The sequence below is a fragment of the Hyla sarda genome, chromosome 1 (genome assembly GCF_029499605.1).
Source record: "Hyla sarda isolate aHylSar1 chromosome 1, aHylSar1.hap1, whole genome shotgun sequence".
NCBI classification, from domain to species: domain Eukaryota; kingdom Metazoa; phylum Chordata; class Amphibia; order Anura; family Hylidae; genus Hyla; species Hyla sarda.
This window is the reverse complement of record NC_079189.1, coordinates 150,502,109-150,523,411: the sequence shown is the minus strand read 5'-3', so window position 1 is coordinate 150,523,411 and position 21,303 is coordinate 150,502,109. Positions and strand designations below refer to the sequence as shown.

Below are 21,303 nucleotides of genomic sequence, written 5' to 3'. Positions count from 1 at the left end.
AAGCTTATCGCTGCAAGTGGAAGACTCCACCTTTCAGGGTCACAGCTCTGTCGGAGCATTCTGGGCTCTCCACAACAAGGCTTCAGCCTCGCAAATTTGTAAAGCAGCCACTTGGTCGTACACAATTTAACAAAATTCTACCGGGCACATACCTTTGCATCTACTGATGCCGATCTGGGTTGCAAGGTGTTGCAGGCGGCTGTTGTCCAGCCTTCACCTAAGTTGGGAATCTTTTACCCACCCTGGGGACTGCTTTGGTACGTCCCGTGGTCTTTGTCCCCCAATGGAGCCGATAGAGGAAAGTAGATTTTTATGCTTACCATAAAATCTTTCTTGGATGATCCATTGGGGGACACAGCACCCACCCATTTATTCTTGTATTCCTGGTTTGGTTACCTGTCAGAGGGAGTTTCAGTAAATTTTTATTCTGTGGTTTCCTCTGACAGTTACTGTTTTTTTCTTACCTGTCGGTCCTCTCCTACTGCTCTGGGACTAAACTGATTAGCTCAGGTGCCTGTGGGCGGGGCAGACTTTTCTTGTTGCCTAGTCTCAAGCCTCCTAGTGACAGCAGAATATACCCATGGTCTGTGTCCCCCAACGGATCCTCCGAGAAAGATTTTACGGTAAGTAAAAAAAATCTACTTATTGGGGAAAAAAAGAATCAGCAACTACATAATTTTCAAAGCTATTTGTAGGAAAGAGGGGAGGGTGGGATCACAGGGAAGGAGCTTGTGACCCCTAAAAGGAACCCAGATCAAAACACGAAGCAGGAAGACAAGTAAAAAGGAAATATAAAAATACACTAAATCAAAGGCTATCCCATCTGGTACAGTCAGATGTCCCCAGATGAATATTTCTGTAGTCTGAACTCAGAACATAGTCATACTGAGTGGCATAAAAAGTATAGCAAGTGCCCCATGAAAATTATATTTCTTAACTTTTAGATCCAGAGGGAAAGGGAAGTCTAATGGTAAAACCACTACCAGACATTTATATGTTCTACTGATAAGCTGTAAATGTCTTTAGTTTGACTAGTTCATTTAAGATTTGTTTTTAGTTACATTCATAATCAGGATTCTAATCTTTGTAAAAAGTCAATGTAACTTTACCTTCCAGGCACTTTTGGGGGAGTCCTGCTCCGTCCCTTGTTTTCAATTAGGGTAGCTTGATCTGAAGACATCCCATGCTGCCTGTTCATGGAAGTTTGCTGCTGGCGAGAAGGTAGGGGCTGCATTTTTACAGCTTTTCCATAGTTTCTTTGTCCTCTGTTGTCCTTCTCTAAAGGTTTGAAAAATTGTTAGAGCAGCCAAACCCATCATTTTAATACACAAAACCAATCTGAGCTTATATACTTACCTGTATGGCCAGCTGTACCACTTCCAGAGGTCTTTTTTATCTTTTTACCTGCAACAGTGTTCCAACCATCTGTACTACTACTTAAAGGAATTGGCTTAAGATATTTCAACTGAACAATGTGTCTACAGAAACAAAAAATTTAATGAACAACAGATTAGAGAAAAACCGGACATTTTCTGAATCATATAATTAGATACTAGAACTGTATGATCAAAAACCTAACCTATTGAAAACCAGCAACAACTGCGATTACTGGGGAGATTTATCAAAACCTGTGCAGAGTAAAAGTGGAGCTGCTGCCCAGAGCAACCAATATGATTGCCAACAACAAGTACACTTTAACCCATTTTTCCACTTTTGATTTTTCCTCCTCACCTTCAAAAAAAATCATAACCCTTAAAATGTTTCACCGACAGACCCATGAGTGATTATTTTTTGCGCCACCAATTTTACTTTGTAATGACAATCATTTCACAAATTCTACGGCGAAACCCCCCAAAAATCTAGAAAATTGAAAAAAACACGCCATTTTGTAAATTTTGGGGGCTTCCATTTCCACGAAGTGCGCTTTTCGGTAAAATAACACCTTATATAAATTAAGTATCCATGCGACCATATGGACCTACAAAATAAAGATATGATTTAGTAACATAAAACCTAACTACATGCACCAAAATTTGTATGTTTAACCCCTTCCCTCTTTGGCAATTTTTCATTTTCACACTTTAGTTTTTCCTCCTTACCTTTTAAAAATCATAACCCTTTCAATTTTGCACCTAAAAATCCATATGATGGCTTATTATTTGCGCCACCAATTCTACTTTGTAATAACATCAGTCATTTTACCCACAAATCTAGGGCTAAACAGAAAAACAAATCAACGTGCGACAAAATGGAAGAAAAAACGCCATTTTGTAAATTTTGGGGGCTTCTGTTTCTATACAGTACATTTTTCGGTAAAAATGACACTATCTTTATTCAGTAGGTACATATGTTTAAAATGATACCCTACTTGTATAGGTTTGATTTTGTCGTACTTCTGAAAAAAATCATAACTACATGCAAGAAAATGTATACGTTTAAAATTGTCCTCTCCCGACCCCTATAAACTTATTTATCCATGTACGCGGCAGTATGAGAGCTTATTTTTTGCGCCGTGATCTGAAGTTTTTGTTGGTACCATTTTTGTTTTGATCGCTTTTTATTAATTTTTTTTCATGGTATAAAAAGTGACCAAAAATACACTATTTTGGACTTTGGAATTTTTTTGGCACATACGCCATTGACCGTGCGGTTTAATTAACTATATATTTTTATAGTTTGGAAATTCATGCACGCGGCAATACCACATGTTTATATTTTTTTTATGGGAAAAGGGGGGAGAGTCAAACTTATTAGGGAAGGGGTTATATCATCTTTAACTTTTTGTTTTTTAGTCCCCATAGGGACATGATTCATTACACTGATCACTGCCATTGCAATGGCAGGGATCAGTGTTATAGGCGGTTGATTGCTCAAGCCTAGATTTCAGGCTTGGAGCAATTAATCGCCGATCAGATGCGCAGGAGGCAGGTAGGTAAGGCACACTTCTGTTGCGTTCTAGCTGATCGGGAAGCTTTTACTTTCACTTTAGATGCGGCGATCAACTTACCACCGCATCTAAAGAGTTAATGCCGGACATCAGCCAGATCGACTATGTCTGGCATCAGTCATGGGTCCTGGTTGCTTATAGCAACTGGGACCCACCAGGTATGATGCGCGCTCACCTGCTGAGCGCGCATCATACCTCGGGAGCCACTTATGGACGTTTATTAACGTCCATATGCGGCAAGGGGTTAAAATTGTCATATTCTGACCCCTATAACTTTTTAATTTTTCCATATACAGGGATGTGCGAGAGCTCATTTTTTGCGCCGTGATCTGAAGTTTTTACGGGTACTAGTTTTAATGGGACTTTTTGATCACTTTTTTAATAGTTTTTTTAGGGTCTACAAAATGAACAAAAATACGCAATTGACTGTAGGGCTTAATTAACATTATATTTTTATAATAACCTACAATTCCTATGTTGTCAGATGCTACAATAGAATAAACTACAAAAACTGACAATTCATATTCAAAAGTAGCTTTATTGAAAATTACACTAGAAGTACAAAATACCACAGGACCCACCTATTAAAAACTACCCACCCTTAAAACCATAAACCCCAGAATACGGACAGGGATGCCACAAGGATAAGCGGAGAACCGTCATAATCTGCACTCAGGAGGGCGATCACTGCCACCAAGACCTTGGCGAAGACCCTTGGAGAAGTGGCCATCCAAAAGGAACGGCCACAAACTGAAAATGGCTCTCTGGAACTGCAAAGCAAAGACTGCTGATGTACTGGAAAAATGGTATGTGGAGGTAGGCATCTCTGACCAAAAACAGGTTGGAATAGAAACCTGAAAAGCACTCCTTGGGAGGAACTGAAACGATCACACCCTGAGCGAGAAGGTCCGGAGCGCGACCCAAAAGGCCCCTGCCAAAGAAGGAGAAACAGGGGGGTGAGCGCCTTGCTTCCAGACTCTGGAGACGAGCCAGAGGACAAATCCCTAGGATGTTTCTTGAAAGCACCTTAAATAAGGAGAGCTAGCCTTCCTGGAGGGCTGGCATAAAGAAGACTTTTCCAGAGCAGTCACCACGAAATGGGAGACCTGCGCCAAGTCAGAAATAGACTGGGAGAGGGAAGACATCCACTCCGGAGGGAGAGCAGAGCCCACAAGCTCTAGTGGAACGTCCTGGGAAGATATATCTGGAGGGTCGGGGGGGGGGGGGGGGGGGGATTTGTCAGATTTGTCTAGGTTCAAGATCCAACCGAAATCCTGAAGGACCTGAGCAGTTCTTTTTATATGTTCCTTTAGATAAGGAATAGAGTCCGCCACAATCAATATGTCGTCTAAATATGGTATTACAAGAATTTTCTCCTTCCTGAGAACAGCAACATCCTCCCCCATAACTTTAATGAAAATGCGGGGGGCTGAGGAGAGCAAGAAGAGCAGACAAAAATTGAAAGTGGTGGACTCTGCCACCCCACTGGACGGCGAATCTTAGAAAAGATTGGGAGTCTTTGTGAATAGGGAGGTGGTAGTAAGCGTCCCTGAGATATAATGTGGCCATGACTGCCCTGTTTTTTTTTTTTTATAAGGTGAATGGCTGACCTCACTGTTTCCATCTTGAACTTTCTGTATGTAACTAGTCTGTTCAAGGGTTTCAGATCGATGATAGTCCTGAATTTCCCATTTAGCTTCTAGAAACAGATGAGGATAATGACCTGAGCCCCTCTGGTCTTTTGGGACCTCTATGACTGCCCCTAAACTTAATAGATTCTGGACTCCCTGGAGGATTAAGGCTAGGGGACCTGAGGATTGTTTGGTTACCCCAAATCTTGGGGGAGAGTAGAACTCTACCTGGTAACCCTCTTGAATAATGTTGACTATCCAAGGGTTGGGAATCATTGATTCCCAATTGGGGCGTAGGATGACGCCCCTACAAAAACAAATTGCCACGGAACGGAAGGACGGACAATTTGTTTTTGGAGGTAACATCACCTTCCAGGATTTTAACCTTTGCTGTTCTGTCAATATTTCTAGAAGGATGCTGTGTGGGCAGATAACCTGACAGATTTTGCAGATACATCAGCTACAAAGTTTGTAGCCATTTTAAGAATGGACAGACTTTCGATGATATCCTCTTTAGGAGTATCGGCCTGTAAGTGTAACAGGTCGAAGCTACGTTAGGCCTAAGCAAAGTAGCCGCTGCCTCCCAAGTTTTTTTTTTCAAGAGACTGTTTTTCGGTCCATTGGATCCTTTAATTGGGAGGAGTCTTCGAATGGTGAAGTATTATTGCCCACCTTGGCTATGGGAGTATCAACTTTAGGGATAGTGTCCCAGTTAGAGGAGTCAGACTCGGCAAAGGGATAACGTCTCTTAATGTCTTTAGGAATGAAGGACCCCTTATCAGGCCTAGCCCATTCATCATTAATGATTTTATTAATATTAGGATGAACAGGGAAGGAGGGAGATATACGATCACCTAGGGCCCCGAATAATTCATCCTGAATGGTTGTAACCTCCTGTACATCTTCAAGATTAAGGGTGGCTCTAACAGATTTAATTAGCTCATCAATGTCTTCAGAGTTAAACAAACAGGTCTTAAACCCTGTATCCTCTTGTGGGCTGTCTACACATCCTTCCTCTTCAATGTCTTGATGAGACTTAGCATCAGAGTCTGCGAAAGAGACCACCCGAGACTTTTTTTTTTTTTTTTTTTTCAGACTGAATCATCATTTTAATATCTTTCATAATATCAGGAGTCTCCTCAGAGACCATACTGGCAACACATCTTTTACATAGGTCCATTTTTGAATAAACCTGAGGCTCCTTACAAATTAAACATTTCCTTGTTTTAGATTTTTCTTTTACAGAAACCAAAAGGAGTATCCTTTTCTCCCTAAATAAAGGGAGGAAAGGATCAGACAGTAGTTCCGAAGAGAGGCCAGGGTACAAAAACCCCATAGGCCCTCATTACGGTTCCTTTGATCTTTACGGGATAAACCTCAGGGGCCCTGACCGGTGTAGACATAGTGGAAACGGCAACTGTAGCAGCAGCAAAAATGTCCGGCTGTGACAGATAGCACCTTAAAGGGAACGGTCAGAGGCTTGAAACCCACAATGGTAATAGCAAAATTAATGATAGAGCATCAGATGTACTCACAATAGAACTTGTGGTGGGTAATAGGACAGAAAAAATGGCAGCAGTTCTACCGCGGTAGTGGCAGCGGGTCACGGCAGGAGTCAGCAGCGGCGTCAGCAGCAGCGGAGCGGTCACCTATAGAGCTTACTCCACCAGAGTAAGCACCTACAGCCATTTAAATCTTGTCCTATATACCTGGGGATTTGAAATCCCTGCCTCTACTCCAGCCATGAGTGATGTCTGACACCATACACATGGCCGGAAGTGGCCTCCGGAGGACTCAGACGTCACCAGAAGTGACGTTTTACCATAGAGTCCTCCGGCCTAGCGACCTGAGGACCGTGAACTGGCCCCTATCGCCCCTCCCCTGCATAAGCCCGCCTGGGTGCCACAAGGGGAGAAAGGAAGAAATGTCCGGATCTTCACCAGTGTCGGCACTGAATGCAGGTAACTATCTGGTAAAAAAAAACATCTATGGGGCCAACCAACAAAGTAACCCCTAGCAGGAAAGATCTCCTGCACAATCAGAGATTCCTTCCCTAATCAGGACAGGAAAACACTGGGAATGGAGAGGAAGGGGTGGGGGTTTTAAACTCCGTGTTTTTCCTGTCCAAATTAGGCGGAGGCAATCTCAGGGTGCCATCATCGAGACGACTTAGGAAAAAAAAAAGTTCAAAATTGGCATCTTCTAACTCCTATAACTTTATTTTATTTTTCCATATATGGGGCTATATGAGGGCTCATTTTTTGCGCCGTTGTCTGGTTTTTTGGTACCCTTTTTGTTTTGATGGGACTTTTTGATCGCTTTTTATTAATATTTTTATGGTATATGAAGTGACCAAAATTTTACAATTTTGGAATTCGCTATTTTTTTACGTCTACGCCATGAACCGTGCAGTTTAGCTTACTTTATATTTTAATAAATAGTTGGGACATTTACGCACGTGGCGATACCACATATGATTTCTATTCTTTATCACTAAACATGCAATCGCCTTATTACATGTCCTGATCAATGCTATGCCATAGCATAGCATTGATCAGTGTTCTCTGCACTCTGCTGCTCCGCCTGCTGAGCAGACATCGAGCGGTAGATTGCTGATCGGACGACGGAGAGGCAGGTGAGGACCCTCTCTTAGGCTGGGTTCACACTACGTTTTGTCCCATACGGGACCGCATACGGCAGGGGGAGCTGAAAACTTGCGGTCCCGTATGTAATTCATTTCAATGAGCTGACTGGAGTGAAACGCTGACTCCTGTCGGCTCATTTTTGCCCCGTATGCGGTCTTCCACAGACCTAAAATCGTCGTCAACAACGATTTTAGGTGCGGTGGGAAAACCGCATACGGGGCAAAAATGAGCCGACCGGAGTCAGCGTTTCACTCCAGTCAGCTCATTGAAATGAATTACATACGGGACCGCATATGAAGGCATACGGGAGCGCAAGTTTTCAGCTCCCCCTGCCGTATGCGGTCCCGTATGGGACAAAACGTAGTGTGAACCCAGCCTTAGTCCGGTAAGCTGATCGGGACAGTGCGATTTTGTCGCCATAGTCCCGATCAGCTTCGCTGAGCTGTTGGGACGGTTTTAGTTTTAGACGCCACGATCAACTTTGATAGAGGAGTCTAAGGGGTTAATCCCGGGCATCGGCCCGATTGGCTGCCGGTAGCAACCAGGACCCACGGGGTTTAACCCGTTCTCTTTTGAAACTGGTTTAACCCCGTTAACAGGATCAGGGCGTACAGATACGCCCTCCATCCTTAACGACGCCAGACGTAAATGAACGTCCTGGTGAGCTGGTACCAGGACGTACATTTACGTCCTATACATAACCACGAGCATCGGAGCGATAGCCAGGAACTCGCCGGTAATTGCGGAAATCCGCAATCGCGCGGATGTCCGCCATTAACCCCTCAGATGCCGTGATCAATATAGATTACGGCATCTGCAGCATTGCAGTCACTAAAATGGATGATTGGATCGCCTGCAGCGCTGCCGTGGAGATCCGATCATCCAGAACGGCAGACTGAGGTCCCCTCACCTGCCTTCCACGGGTCTTCTGCTCTGGTCTGCGATCGAGCAGACCAGAGCAGAAGATGACCGATAATACTGATCAGTGCTATGTTCTATGGGGACTATTAAAGTGTAAAAATAAAAGTTAAAAAAAAAAAAAAAAGGGGAAAAAACCCCCCCCAATAAAAACTTACCGTATATACTCGAGTATAAGCCGACCCGAGTATAAGCCGAGACCCCTAATTTCAACCCAAAATCCCAGGAAAAGTTATTAACTCGAGTATAAGCCTAGGGTGGGAAATACCTCATCCCCCCCTGTCATCATCAAGACCCGTCATTAACATCCTCATCATCATCCCCTTGTCATCATCCCACACATCCCCCCTTCATCATCCCCTTATCATCCCACACATCCCCCCTTCATCATCCCCTTGTCATCATCCCACACATCCCCCCTTCATCATCCCCTTATCATCCCACACATCCCCCCTTCATCATCCCCTTGTAATCATCCCACACCCCCCCTTCATCATCCCCTTGTCATCATCCCCACCCCCCTTCATCATCCCACACCCCCCCTTCATCATCCTCTTCTCATCATTCGCCCTCAGTGGTCTTCAACCTGCGGACCTCCAGAGGTTTCAAAACTACAACTCCCAGCAAGCCCGGGCAGCCATCGGCTGTCCGGGCTTGCTGGGAGTTGTAGTTTTGAAACCTCCGGAGGTCCGCAGGTTGAAGACCACTGCGGCCTTCAACATGCGGACCTCCAGAGGTTTCAAAACTACAACTCCCAGCAAGCCCGGGCAGCCATCGGCTGTCCGGGCTTGCTGGGAGTTGTAGTTTTGAAACCTCCGGAGGTCCGCAGGTTGAAGACCACTGCGGCCTTCAACATCATCCAGCCCCCTCTCACCCCCTTTAGTTCTGAGTACTCACCTCCGCTCGGCGCTGGTCCGGTCCTGCAGGGCTGTCCGGTGAGGAGGTCGTCCGGTGGGATAGTGGTTCCGGGCTGCTATCTTCACCGGGGGCGCCTCTTCTCCGCGCTTCCGGCCCGGAATAGAGCCGTTGCCTTGACAACGACGCATCTGCGTCGTTGTCAAGGCAACGTGACTATTCTGAGGCCGGGCCCGAAGCGCTTAGAAGAGGCCTCCCCGGTGAAGATAGCAGCCCGGAACCACTATCCCACCGGACGACCTCCTCACCGGACAGCCCTGCAGGACCGGACCAGCGCCGAGCGGAGGTGAGTACTCAGAACTAAAGGGGGGTGAGAGGGGGCTGGATGATGTTGAAGGCCGCAGTGGTCTTCAACCTGCGGACCTCCGGAGGTTTCAAAACTACAACTCCCAGCAAGCCCGGACAGCCGATGGCTGCCCTGGCTTGCTGGGAGTTGTAGTTTTGAAACCTCTGGAAGTCCGCAGGTTGAAGACCACTGCGGGTGGGGGAGTTCACTCGAGTATAAGCCGAGGGGGGTGTTTTCAGCACGAAAAATCGTGCTGAAAAACTCGGCTTATACTCGAGTATATACGGTAAATTGTCCCATTTTCCCTATTTCACCCCCAAAAACTGTAAAAAAAAATATATATTTTATATACATATTGGTATCGCCGCGTGCGTAAATATCCGACTAAATTAAAATGTTAATGATACCGTACGGTGAACGTCGTGAACGTAAAAAAAATAAAAATATCCAAAATAGCTGCTTTTTTTTTATAACATTTTATTCCAAAAAAATGTATTAAAAGTTTTATATAAGCAAATATGGTATCAAAAAGTACAGATCACAGCGCAAAAAATGAGCCCTCATACCGCAGCTTATAAGGAATAATGAAAAAGTTATAGGTCTTCAAAATAGGGGGATTTTAAACATACTAATTTGGTTAAAAAGTTTGCAATTTTTTTTTGGTGCAACAGTAATAGAAAAGTATACTATCATGGGTATCATTTTAATCGTATTTACCCAAAGAATAAAGAACACTTGTCATTTTCACCGTAAATTGTACGGCGTGAAAACGAGACATTCCAAAATTGTGGTTTTCTTTTTAATTTCCCCACACAAATAGTATTTTATGGTAAAGTAAGTGATGGCATTACAACGGACAACTGGTCGTGCAAAAAACAAGCCCTCATACTAGTCTGTGGATGAAAATATAAAAGCTATTTTTTGAAGGAGAGGAGGAAAAAACTAAAAAATAAAATTGGCTGAGTCCTTAAAGGAGAACTCCGGAATAGGAAAATTATCATCCAGACTGCCGGCAGTTAAAAATAAAAAAATAAATCAACAGGTACATACCTTCCTTCGCTCCCCCGGTAACCGGCTCCGGCCTCCACCGTGATCCTCTTCCTGGTTGCCGGTGGTCGGCGAGTCATACTGCGCTCAGCCAATCACCGGCCGCGAAGTCCCGACTCGGCCGGCGATAGGCTGAGCAGTAGTGTGACATTTTCGGCCTCAGCAGCAGGTGCCGGTGTAGTGAAGAATTGTGTGCCTTGAAGTGTTCTCACACTGCAGCTCAACCTATCGCCGGCCGAGTCGGGACTTCGCTGCAGCCGGTGATTGGCTGAGCGCAGTATGACTCGCCGACCACCGGCAACCAGGAAGAGGATCGCGGCAGAGGCCGGAGCTGGGTAACGGAGGCACCGGGGAGTGAAAGAAGGTATGTACATGTTTATTTATTTTTTTTTTTTACTGCCGGCAGTCTGGACGATAGTTTTCCTATTCCGGAGTTCTCCTTTATGGCCCAAATGGGTTGAGTCCTTAAGGGGTTAAGGAGCAGGGATGCCGGGTTGTACCTGTATGCTCTTCATCCCTAAGAGGTTAAAAATGCCTCTGAAAAATTAAAGAACCAAAAAGGTTTTATATAATGTAGACAATACCATTATATGTATATTTGTAATATACACTGGTTAGTTTATTTGGGATAGGGAATAAAGTTGTCTTTCACTGGATAACCCCTTTAGGCAACTTCTGCTCACATTTTATTTAGTCCTAAACAGCTACAGCAAGGTTGTTTACCTTGGCCCAAAGAAACTACTCTAACCTCCAGTAAGAGGTATGAGCAGTATCGGGAAATAACACAAAAAACACAAATACGTACTTTTGTCCAAGTTCTTCCACAAAGACGACAGCCGGTCCATTATCTGCACCAACTTCCTGGATGTGGGCATTATAAAACACTCCTCCTGACTCCAATTGGACCTACAACCAGTAATTACCAGAATGGATCAATAAGTACAATGTATTTAGTTATAAGGCTGGGCGGTATGACCAAATATGTGCATCACAGTATTTTTGTAACTTATGGCGGTTCCACGGTATATAACGGTATCCCCCCCCCTCCAAAAATAAATAATCAGCCCAGCGCTGCGCTGTCCCCATAGGGGTAAATACTCATATCACCCGCAAGCGCTGCCCTCCTCATCCTCCCGTTTGTTGCGGGCCGCTGGTGCTGACGGTCTATACTGTACGCTGTATCCCTATGCCTGGGCTGCAAAAGGTAAACAAAATAAACTAACGCACGTTCCTACGCCTGCCTCACGCTCTTCCTGGGGACGGGAACGTAGGACAGCCGTCAGCCTATCACCGGCCGCAGTGATGTTCCGCCTCGGCCGGTGATAGGCTGGGCCCATTGGCATGTAAGAAGCCAGCCAGCTTCTTACATAACAGTGCACTCAGCCTATCACCGGCCGAGGCGGAACATCACTGCGGCCGGTGATAGGCTGACGGCTGTCCTACGTTCCCGTCCCCAGGAAGCAAGTCCCGACCGACGGGAAAGGCGAGTTAAAGTTTATTTTGTTTATATTTTGCAGCCCAGGCATAAGGATACAGCGTACAGTATAGTGTGTCAGCGCCGGCAGCCAGCAACAAACAGGAGGACGAGGAGGGCAGCGCTTGCAGGTCACATATGATTAGTTCCCCGATGGGGACAGCGCAGCGCTGGGCTGGGCTAATAATTCATTCATCCGAGGGGGAGGGGCCAAACCAGTACTGCGGTATGGGGAAAAAATTCATATCGTGCAGGACAAAAATTTCAGTATTCGGTATGAACCGGTATACCGCCAAGCCATTAGTTATACAAATAAATGTGAGGTGAGCCATGAACACAATGCATGCTAAAGTTTCATTGACCTATTGTTAAATAATAGGATTTTAAAGTCAGTATTAGAAAAAGGTATATAAATATCAGGAGGTAGCTAACAACTTCTGAGCATAATGTTCATACATACAAAGCATTAGGAAAGTCTACTGACCCTTCAAAACTCTGGACAGGTCAGAATTGAGCACACATAAGGAAGATCATGTGGAAGGGCCAGAAAATAGGCAAAACACAAGAATCAGGAGAGAGCTATGTCCCCTAATGTACTCGTCAAGAAAAGAGACTTTAGAGGTGAGTATAACAAAAGTCCTATTTTCTCAATTGTATCATTGAGGGCCACAGAAGACTGTGGGATGTCCAAAAACAGAGGGGAAATACAACTGGAAAGCAACAAGCAAGGGTGCCAGTGGTGTGGAAGACAAGCAGGAACAATCCAATCTAATGGAAGAGCAAAGGCCCAAGGCAAGGCAGAAAGTGTCAGAAAATTTCATGTCCTGACAGCATAAGTCATGCAGTCAATAGAGCAACAGAAACCTGGATGACACTTGAAGTCGACCAGCAAAGAAAAAATATGGTGTGGTCAACAATTGGAGAGAGAAGCAGAAAGTTATAAGGGGGACCATATGGTCGACTCTCAGATTATGAGGGTGCACATTAGGAAGAAAACCAAAGTCAGATTCAAAACACTAGAACAGGATAGGGTACCTCTGCCACATAAACAAACCAGACCCAATCAATGGCAGACTATGGAAGGATTTCCATGAGGGTAGGAGAAATAACGGACTAACACATTAGGTACAATGTATGGTACAGGTGGGAATCACAGTAAAACCGTTATTCAACCCATGTGAAGTGCTAATGTGACTAAGCAGCAGATATTAAAATGGGTACTCCACTGGAAAACTTTCTGGTGCTAGAAAGTTAAACAGATTTGTAAATTACTTCTATTAAAAAAATCTTAATCCGTCCAGTACTGATCAGCTGCTGTATACTACAGAGGAAGTTGTTATCTTTTTGAATTTCCTTTCTTTCTGATCACAGTGCTCTCTGCGGACACCTCTGTCCATTTTAGGAACTGTCCAGAGTAGGAGCTAATCCCCATAGCAAACCTCTCCTGCCCTGGACAGTTCCTAAAATGGACAGAGGTGTCAGCAGAGAGCACTGTGGTCAGACAAGGGAAATTCAAAATGAAAAGAACTTACTATGGAGAATATAGCAGCTGATCAGTACTGGAAGGATTAAGATTTTTAAAGCATCTTGTCACTGATCTGTACACACTTATTTGGTGGATTGCGCCGATATCTGGAATTTTTCCTTCATTCTTAATTTTTTAGCTTTTCAATCTTTCTCTACATCTTGGAGTCACCTTTCGTAAATGATATTGACTTGACATGATTTGGAAAGACACACCCCTTTTATATAAAAAGTCTCAGAGCGGACAACGTACATCAGAGCAAAAAACAAACCATGGAGGTGGAAAAAAAAAAAAAAAAAACTGCCTGTAGAGCTCAGACAGGATTGTGCAGAGGCACAGATTTGGAGAAAGATACAAAAACATTTCTGATGCGCTAAAAGTTCCCAAGAGCACAGCGGCCGTTCTCTATATGTGATATTGAGTGCAGATTGGTGGGGGAAAGGAATTTTTATTTTGGCACAATATAAACTGTGAAAAAAGTGAAAAGGTCTGAAGACTTTCCAAATGCATTGTAGGTAACATAAGAGTACATTGACTACAAATTAGGGATCGACCGATTATCTGTATGGCTGATATTATCGGCCGATAATCACGATTTTGGGCATTATCGTATCGGCAATTACTGAAGGTAACGTTAAAAGAGGTATTACAGTTTTAACATATATATTATTAATTGTATAATCAAATTACACAATTTTGTATATTGATGCCTCATTGCATTCAATACTTCTGCTTGCAGTCTCTAAAGGGCTTTCCCCAAGAGGATATATGGCAAACAAGCAACCGGCCTGCTACGGGTGTAAACTAATGGAAAACAGCTTACTTACCTTACCAAGTCCAGTGCTCTGGTACTTCTGATACCTATGTCTATTAAATAAAATGGGTATGTCAATACAGATTGAACACAATAAATATAAAGAGGTAATGTGAAAAGGTGCAGGCTGAAAACATACCAATAAGTGAAAAAACTGGTGACAAGCGTATCCATACGCTTGTCACAAGTTTTTTCACTTGTGGGTTTTCAGCCTGCACCTTTTGCACTCATGCATTTTCTGTGAACGCTTTAAAAACTACCTGCATGCTAAGTGTAGCATTGTCCAAACCCATTATACTCCTTACATTACCTCTTTATATTTATTGTGTGCACTCTATTGACATACCCATTTTACTTAGACCTATAGCGTGTGGCAATTGCCACTTTATTATACATTCATATTTAAATGTTCGCATAACATATTTGCACTTTATCCAGGGGATGTCCTGTGTATCAGTTGCTATTCCTCCTTGTTATACATGTATTTTTAGGGATATCCCGATACCATTTTTTAAGACCAATACTTTTCGTACTCGCCGATACCAAGTAAGCGTACTTTTATTTTAAAGGGAATCTGACACCAGGGTGACCCGGTCTCTGGCGCTGCTTACTGAGCTGATATGTAGGTTCCTTGTTGTGTACAATGGAGGCGGCTGCTGTAGTATGAGCCAAGATTTCTCTCTTCCCCTTTGGCGCAGAACAGGGAATTTGCATTGGCGGGAGACCAATGTCTCAGGAGCGATTGCACCGATGTTCACATGGTAAGCAGCGGTAGAAACCAGGTCACCTGCACAATCTACTTATAAATTAAAGTTAGTGCTGGTTACTCTGCTGTAAAATTGCCTTTAATAGTAGGTAGTATCCCCTTGTAGGTAGTATAGATAGCTGCAGACATTAGACAGCAGGGCCCCCCCCCCCTTATAGCCAGCAGGACCCCCACCTGTAGACAGAAGCCCCCCTTTGTAGCCAGAAGACCCCCCTGTAGATAGCAGCCCTACTTTGTAGACAACAGAAACCAACTAACATCCCCCTCCCCCTCTTGTAGTTGCTCACTGTCCGGTGTTGCCGATCCGCAGCTCCGTTCTCATCACTGCCACTGCCCCATTCTGCCGTCCGCATTATGGAGTCTTATGGAGAAGCATGTGACACACACGTCGCTATCGTAACACTACGGAGGAAGCTGAGTGACGTGTATGTCACATGCTCCTCCATAAGACGCCATAATGCGGACGGCAGAACGGGGCAGCGGAAGTGATGCAAACCGGAGGACGGGGCAGCAGAGCACTACACCAGGTATCGGATTTGGTATCTGGGACATTAGACGAGTCCCCGATACCATGCAGATACCCAGTATTGGCCCAGATACCGATACTAGTATCGGTATTGGGACATTCCTATGTATTTTAATTGTGGCTTTTAATAATAAAGTCGTATTTTGGTTACATCCGTCTGCTACAGCTTTTTTCTATTTTGGTATGTGCAGTTGCTATAATTTTATTTATCTTGGGTGCATTCAAACGTGCATATTTTGATTCAGATTTTCTGCTTTTAAGTCAATGACTAAATATGCACATATGAACCTACCCTTAAAGGGTACTCAGGTGGAAAACATTTTCTTCATATTAACTGGCTCCAGAAAGTTAAAAAGATTTTTTAAATAAAAAATCGTAATCCTTCCAGTACTTATCAGCTGCTGTATGCAACAGAGGAAGTGGAGTTCTTTTTTTCTGCCTTACCACAGTGCTCTCTGCTGGCACCTCTGACGGTCAGGAACTGTCCAGTAGGAACAAATCCCCAGAGCATACCTCTCCTACTCTGGACAGTTCCTGACACTGTCAGAGGTGTCAGCAGAGAGTACTGTGGTCAGACTGAAAAGAAATTCAAAAAACAAAAGAACTTCCTGTGGAGAATACAGCATCTGATTAGCACTGGAAGGATTAAGATTTTTTTTTTATAAAAGTAATTTATAAATCTGTTCAACTTTCTGGCACCAGTTTATTTGAAAAAAAAAATAAATAAATAATTGTTTTCCACCGGAGTTACCCTTTAAAGAGGATCTTTCACTGAATATTTCCAGTTGAAAGTTTTCTGCTCCGGAAATTTCAGGGTTTGTCTAGGTATAATAAAAAGTTATCTAATCTGGACAAGGACAGCTTTTTATATATACTGGAAGCAAACAAAGAATAATTTTTTATTATTATTTTTTTACCAGAAATTAACATTTTAAACAATAATAATCTGTTAGCATTATACAATAAGCCTTATAAACATCTCATTTAGATTATTTGTTTATTAAAACTTTTCTAATTAGAAAAAAACACAGTAATTTGCAATAATTTACCTGACATTTGTCTCCAACAGAATACTGCATTCCAGCAGCAATGGAGAAGTCAAGCTTTTGCTGATCTGAAATGCAACAGATAAAGTAAGGACTAAAGAGCGTGATCAAGGTTAAGTCCTTGAGTACAATAGTTGGCTTAATTATATCTAATTATAATTAATTTCCTAAAAATCACAAAGAAATCAATGAGTTACAACTTGTGCTCTTACCTAGCTTATAGACACACACTTATCTTAGAAGTGAAGTCAAAATGGAAAACAGCTAAAATTGCTTAAACACTTCACTATTTTGGCCTAGACAAATGCAAAATATACAGTTCTATGCATTATTTTTATGCATATTTTATAGTCGAATAATCTTTTACAGCAGCAGGCAGCTTGTAATATTACAGGAGACAATGTAAACTAAATACATTAGTAGAGTAGTCCTCAGAGCTTACAATCTACAAGAAATTGGGGTGAAATTATAAAAGGTGGGAGATTCAACAAGCAATTGTTGCCTTGTTAGAGGAGATCTCAGGACATGTATAAGCTTGTCAAAGTAAATAGTTTGTAGGTTTTGAGAGTACCAGGTGGTATAAGGAAAAGAAATCCAAAGATAAGGGCAGAAGTGACGTATATTCCTAACCAGTGAACTGTCATGACTTGCCATCCCTTACCAAGAAGGAACAATTGAGGGGCTTTGATGTTCAGAGCAAAATGTCACCTTTTGAATTGCTTCATTCAGAAGGTTATTTTTTGGAGATTTCTTATAAAAACATATTCAACCTACTTTTAATTTTGTCTCTTCGGGATAATGGTCATAAAGAAAGAATTGTGTACATCTTGTCTAACATATGATGTTGCAATACTGCTCAAAACAAGGACCCTATTTAAATTATACCTGCAATTCCTTCTCTAAGCTTTATACAATCTGTATGAAGGTTCTGGAACAAAAACAGATAGAAAAAACAAGAATTCAAAGCAGATTGTTAAACGTTTGATACTGAAATTTGGGGAGGTGGGGGTCTAGGTGCTATGACCTATAGAATCCCAAAAACAGAGCATAAAATCAGTCAGTTGAGTGCAGTTCCTCTTCGTTTACGATAGGATTTCCTCAGTGAGCCAACAGCTCTGTGAAAGAATTCATGGCAAGTCTTACAAACTTTCTACAAACCCACATTCTGTATCTGTTCTCACCTTTATCAGAAACAAAGGGGCTGAGCGTTTCTGCTGCTTCATTTAAGCAGACAGTGGGGGCCTCAGCATCCAGACCCCAACCAATGAAAACTTTTCATGTGTCACTAAGATGTCAAACTTTTACAAAAATCATAGGTATCCATTACCATTCACCAATCAAGTCAATGCGACGTTTCAGCCTCACAATGAGGCCTTTCGCAAGCAGTGTATCTGTGTTACATCACTTCCTTATATATCATCAGAAGTAGTGACATCATCAATTCATTCTTCCCTTGATTTCTAGGAGGGAGTGGCACAACTGTACTCTGTATGGGCAATGAGTTATATATAATATCCATATCTCTCTCATTTACATAGGAGTGGAGAAGCCCTGAGGGGGCTCTTAACACTCAATTTTCGTCTCAATAGAACTTTGGGGACACTGGGTTTGATCCCCCAAAACCACTCAGACATGAGTAAAACATACACCGGATCGGGCTGTGATAGATTATAGATCGTGTACTGACGATCACACCTGTCCGTTAGGTGTGTGACTACTCAGCATACACTGAGGACATATAAGGGTACTGTGTAGGCTTAATAGTGTTGCACCAGAGTGACCTATGGGAACGGTTCCACTTAGCATAATAGCCCTTGGAGTCTAGAGAGTTGTCACCCATTTTCCCACATCTTGATTTCTCGGGACCTTAGCCTGGATTTGTCTTAACCACTCTCCTGAACCATGGTGTTCCTATTCTCCTTGCGAGATTGGGCTTCTTTGACAAATATTGGCCCTCATTTACTTAGAAAATCGGGTTGCAAGTCTATCTTGCTTTCTTACCCGACTGCTTTTTTCCCCTGGTATTTATTATTATGTCGCATCCTGTTTGTCGCACTGGGTTTTGTAGGTTTTCGTTTCCAACTCCTCTGAGTTGTCGGGAAAAAATCCACAACAATTCAACAAATTCGGGTTGGAAACCTTTATAAATATGTGGGAAAGCTCAGAAATGTCGGGTTACGCCCCTTTTTCGGGTTTGGGAGAATCCACATCGGGTCCGTCGGGAAAAAATGTTGCATCGTGTCGCAGACTGGCGCACGATGTCTGTGACATGGCGCAGACAAAGATGCGCCAAAAAAACCCGACAAAAGAAGTCGGGTTTAGAATAGTAAATGAGGGCCATAGTGTATTTAGTCTGACATCTGCAACTTCTGCTTGTTTGGTGTACTTAGGCAGAACGTTCTGGGCAATCATGATGGTGTACGGGCTATTTGCCCTGTGTCAAGATGGCCCATGAATGATCACACATGGAGTGTGCGCACCGCTTGTGTGTTATTGCCTTGCCCACATCCTACATGGAGACACAGGTCATTTTTTGCCTAATGCGCATGCGCTGGGCGCATACAGAGACCGGGACTTGGGAAGTTAATGAAGAGCACGCTATGAAACAGCGCACTTCCTGACTTGCGCACCCGATTTGTTTACAAACAGAAGACGCATGGGTGAAGTGGCGAATCAGAGGTGAGACATCAATTTGAAGGTGAGGGACCACCTCCTTGGATGACGTGTATATCTGTTTACATGCCGCACTTATTGCTATATATTTGTGGAAATGATGATCGGCACTTGTATATGTTGTATACGGATATTGTATACTCTTGTAATGTATTTATTGAGACATTAATGTATTTGCACACTTGTATTTGTATGTTGCACTATTTAATTGATGCAAATGAATTGATGATGTCACTACTTCTGATGATATATAAGGAAGTGATGTAACACAGATTGTGAGGCTGAAACGTCGCATTGACTTGATGGGTGAATAAACACACTGCTTTTTGCAACTTGGAGTGCCGCTTCCTTTTTGGGAATTTACGTTGGAAGGTTTGGAGTTTGAACCTGTTGAAGCTGAGCACCCACCTGGGACTTGAAGTCCATTGATACAGTGCCGGTTCCCTACCGTTTTTTAACTATATATATATATATTTTTTTTTTTATTAAAGTACCCTTTTAATATATTATTACCTCTTTGTGATTTCTTCCAGACTTCGTACTCCACATTTCTATATATTCCTGCATTAAGTGACCGAAAAACAGATGGGGGGAAAGAAGGTGGTTCAGACCTTCTTTGGGGAAGCTGCAGAAAGAGAAAATAAAAAGCAAAAAACACACAATTCAGTTCCTTCTTACTTATGACACGATATAGACACTTATTCTGTAGATCAGTATGATGTACTGCATTATGAAATTTTACACAGGTTTTTTTTATTTATTTTTTTTTAAACAATATTGCCATAAGGCTAGGTTTCCACGCTGGTTTTGTGGAGTAAATAAAATAAAAAAACTATTGATTGGGTCATTATGGACATGGAGATACCAAAATGTCTAAGAAGGAATATTAAGGGAAAATACATTTCTTATTTTTTTGCTGTCATCATGATCCACTCCTGGTACTGACACCAGAGCTCCTGCAATACCTGCACAAGAGAGCAGCTAAAGCCAAGCATTTTTGACTCAGAAAGAAGCGCTGATTGGTAGAGTTTTCAACATTTAGGGGAGGAATATTGTCCCCCAAATGAATGCATCGCAACATGCACATGTAGTCCGCGCTCCATATAATTGAGTGAAAACCTTTCTTTGTTCTTGTGACCAGTGTGGATCAGGCAACCACCGATCAAGTTTGTAATCCACTATTGTGCATAGGGGATAACTTTTCAAGCTGCTGCTTATACTGTAACAATGGTATCAAGTAAGAAAGCAGCACAATCCTTCATTCTCTTTATACTCACAGTGGAAGTGTCAGAGCTGCAAAAATTGTCAGCTCTTACTGCTGTATACTCCTTTAACCCCTTAAGGACCAGGCCAATTTTCACTGTAGGACCAGAGCGTTTTTTGCACATCTGACCACTTTCACTTTAACCCCTTAACGACCAAGGACGTATATTTACATCCTTGGCCGGCTCCCGCGATATAACGCGATATATCGGGTCGGTCCCGGCATGCATCTGATGCCGGGACCTGGGGCTAATAGCGTGTGGCACCGCCATCGCTGCCGCACGCTATTAGCCCCGGGTCCTGGCATCAGATACATGCCGGGACCGACCGGATATGACGTGGCATTCAAAGTTGAACACCGTGTCTAAACCAAAAGTGAAAGTTGCCCGGCTGCTCAGTGGCGCTGATCGGGACCACCGCAGTGAAAATGTGGTGTCTCAATCAGCTGGAACACGAGCGGAGGCTCTCCTTTTACCTAACAAAAAAAAAAAATGTGGGCTACATATGCATGTTAATGTAAAAAAAACAAACAAAAAAAAAAAAAATTTCTACACTAACATGTTGGTGTACCCCCATACTTTTAAGTTTCACAAGAGATAAGAGGAGAAAAAGACCCCCAAAATTTGTAATGCATTTTCTCTTTAATACAGAAATACCCCATGTGTGGCCGTAAAGTGTTCTGCTGGTGCACAACATGGCTCAGGAGTTAGAGAGCACCTGAGGCCTAAATTGGTGATTTGCACAGGGGTGGCCAATAGTTGCAGCATTTCAGACATAAACCTAAAACAAAAACCACCCACATGTGACCCCATTTTGGAAACTACACC

General features: G+C 43.0%; 1 protein-coding gene and 1 long non-coding RNA gene across 5 annotated transcripts in view; one reads left to right on the top strand and one right to left on the bottom strand.

Annotated features, from left to right (window-relative positions):
* Positions 1–21,303, bottom strand: part of OTUD4 (OTU deubiquitinase 4) — a 70,562-nt gene that overhangs the window by 11,611 nt on the left and 37,648 nt on the right. For all 4 annotated transcript variants that reach the window (XM_056562864.1, XM_056562865.1, XM_056562866.1 and 1 more), the window contains exons 9-13: positions 19,727–19,838; positions 16,544–16,608; positions 11,195–11,295; positions 1,357–1,478; positions 1,110–1,278 (exon numbers count right to left, since the gene is read on the bottom strand). In XM_056562864.1, coding sequence (XP_056418839.1) covers positions 1,110–1,278; positions 1,357–1,478; positions 11,195–11,295; positions 16,544–16,608; positions 19,727–19,838 — 569 coding nt within the window. The remainder of the gene's footprint in view (positions 1–1,109; positions 1,279–1,356; positions 1,479–11,194; positions 11,296–16,543; positions 16,609–19,726; positions 19,839–21,303) is intronic.
* On the top strand, positions 443–19,869 carry LOC130359614 (uncharacterized). Its single transcript, XR_008890326.1, has 4 exons — positions 443–623; positions 1,117–1,221; positions 16,564–16,627; positions 19,747–19,869. It is a non-coding gene; the product is annotated as an uncharacterized LOC130359614 (long non-coding RNA).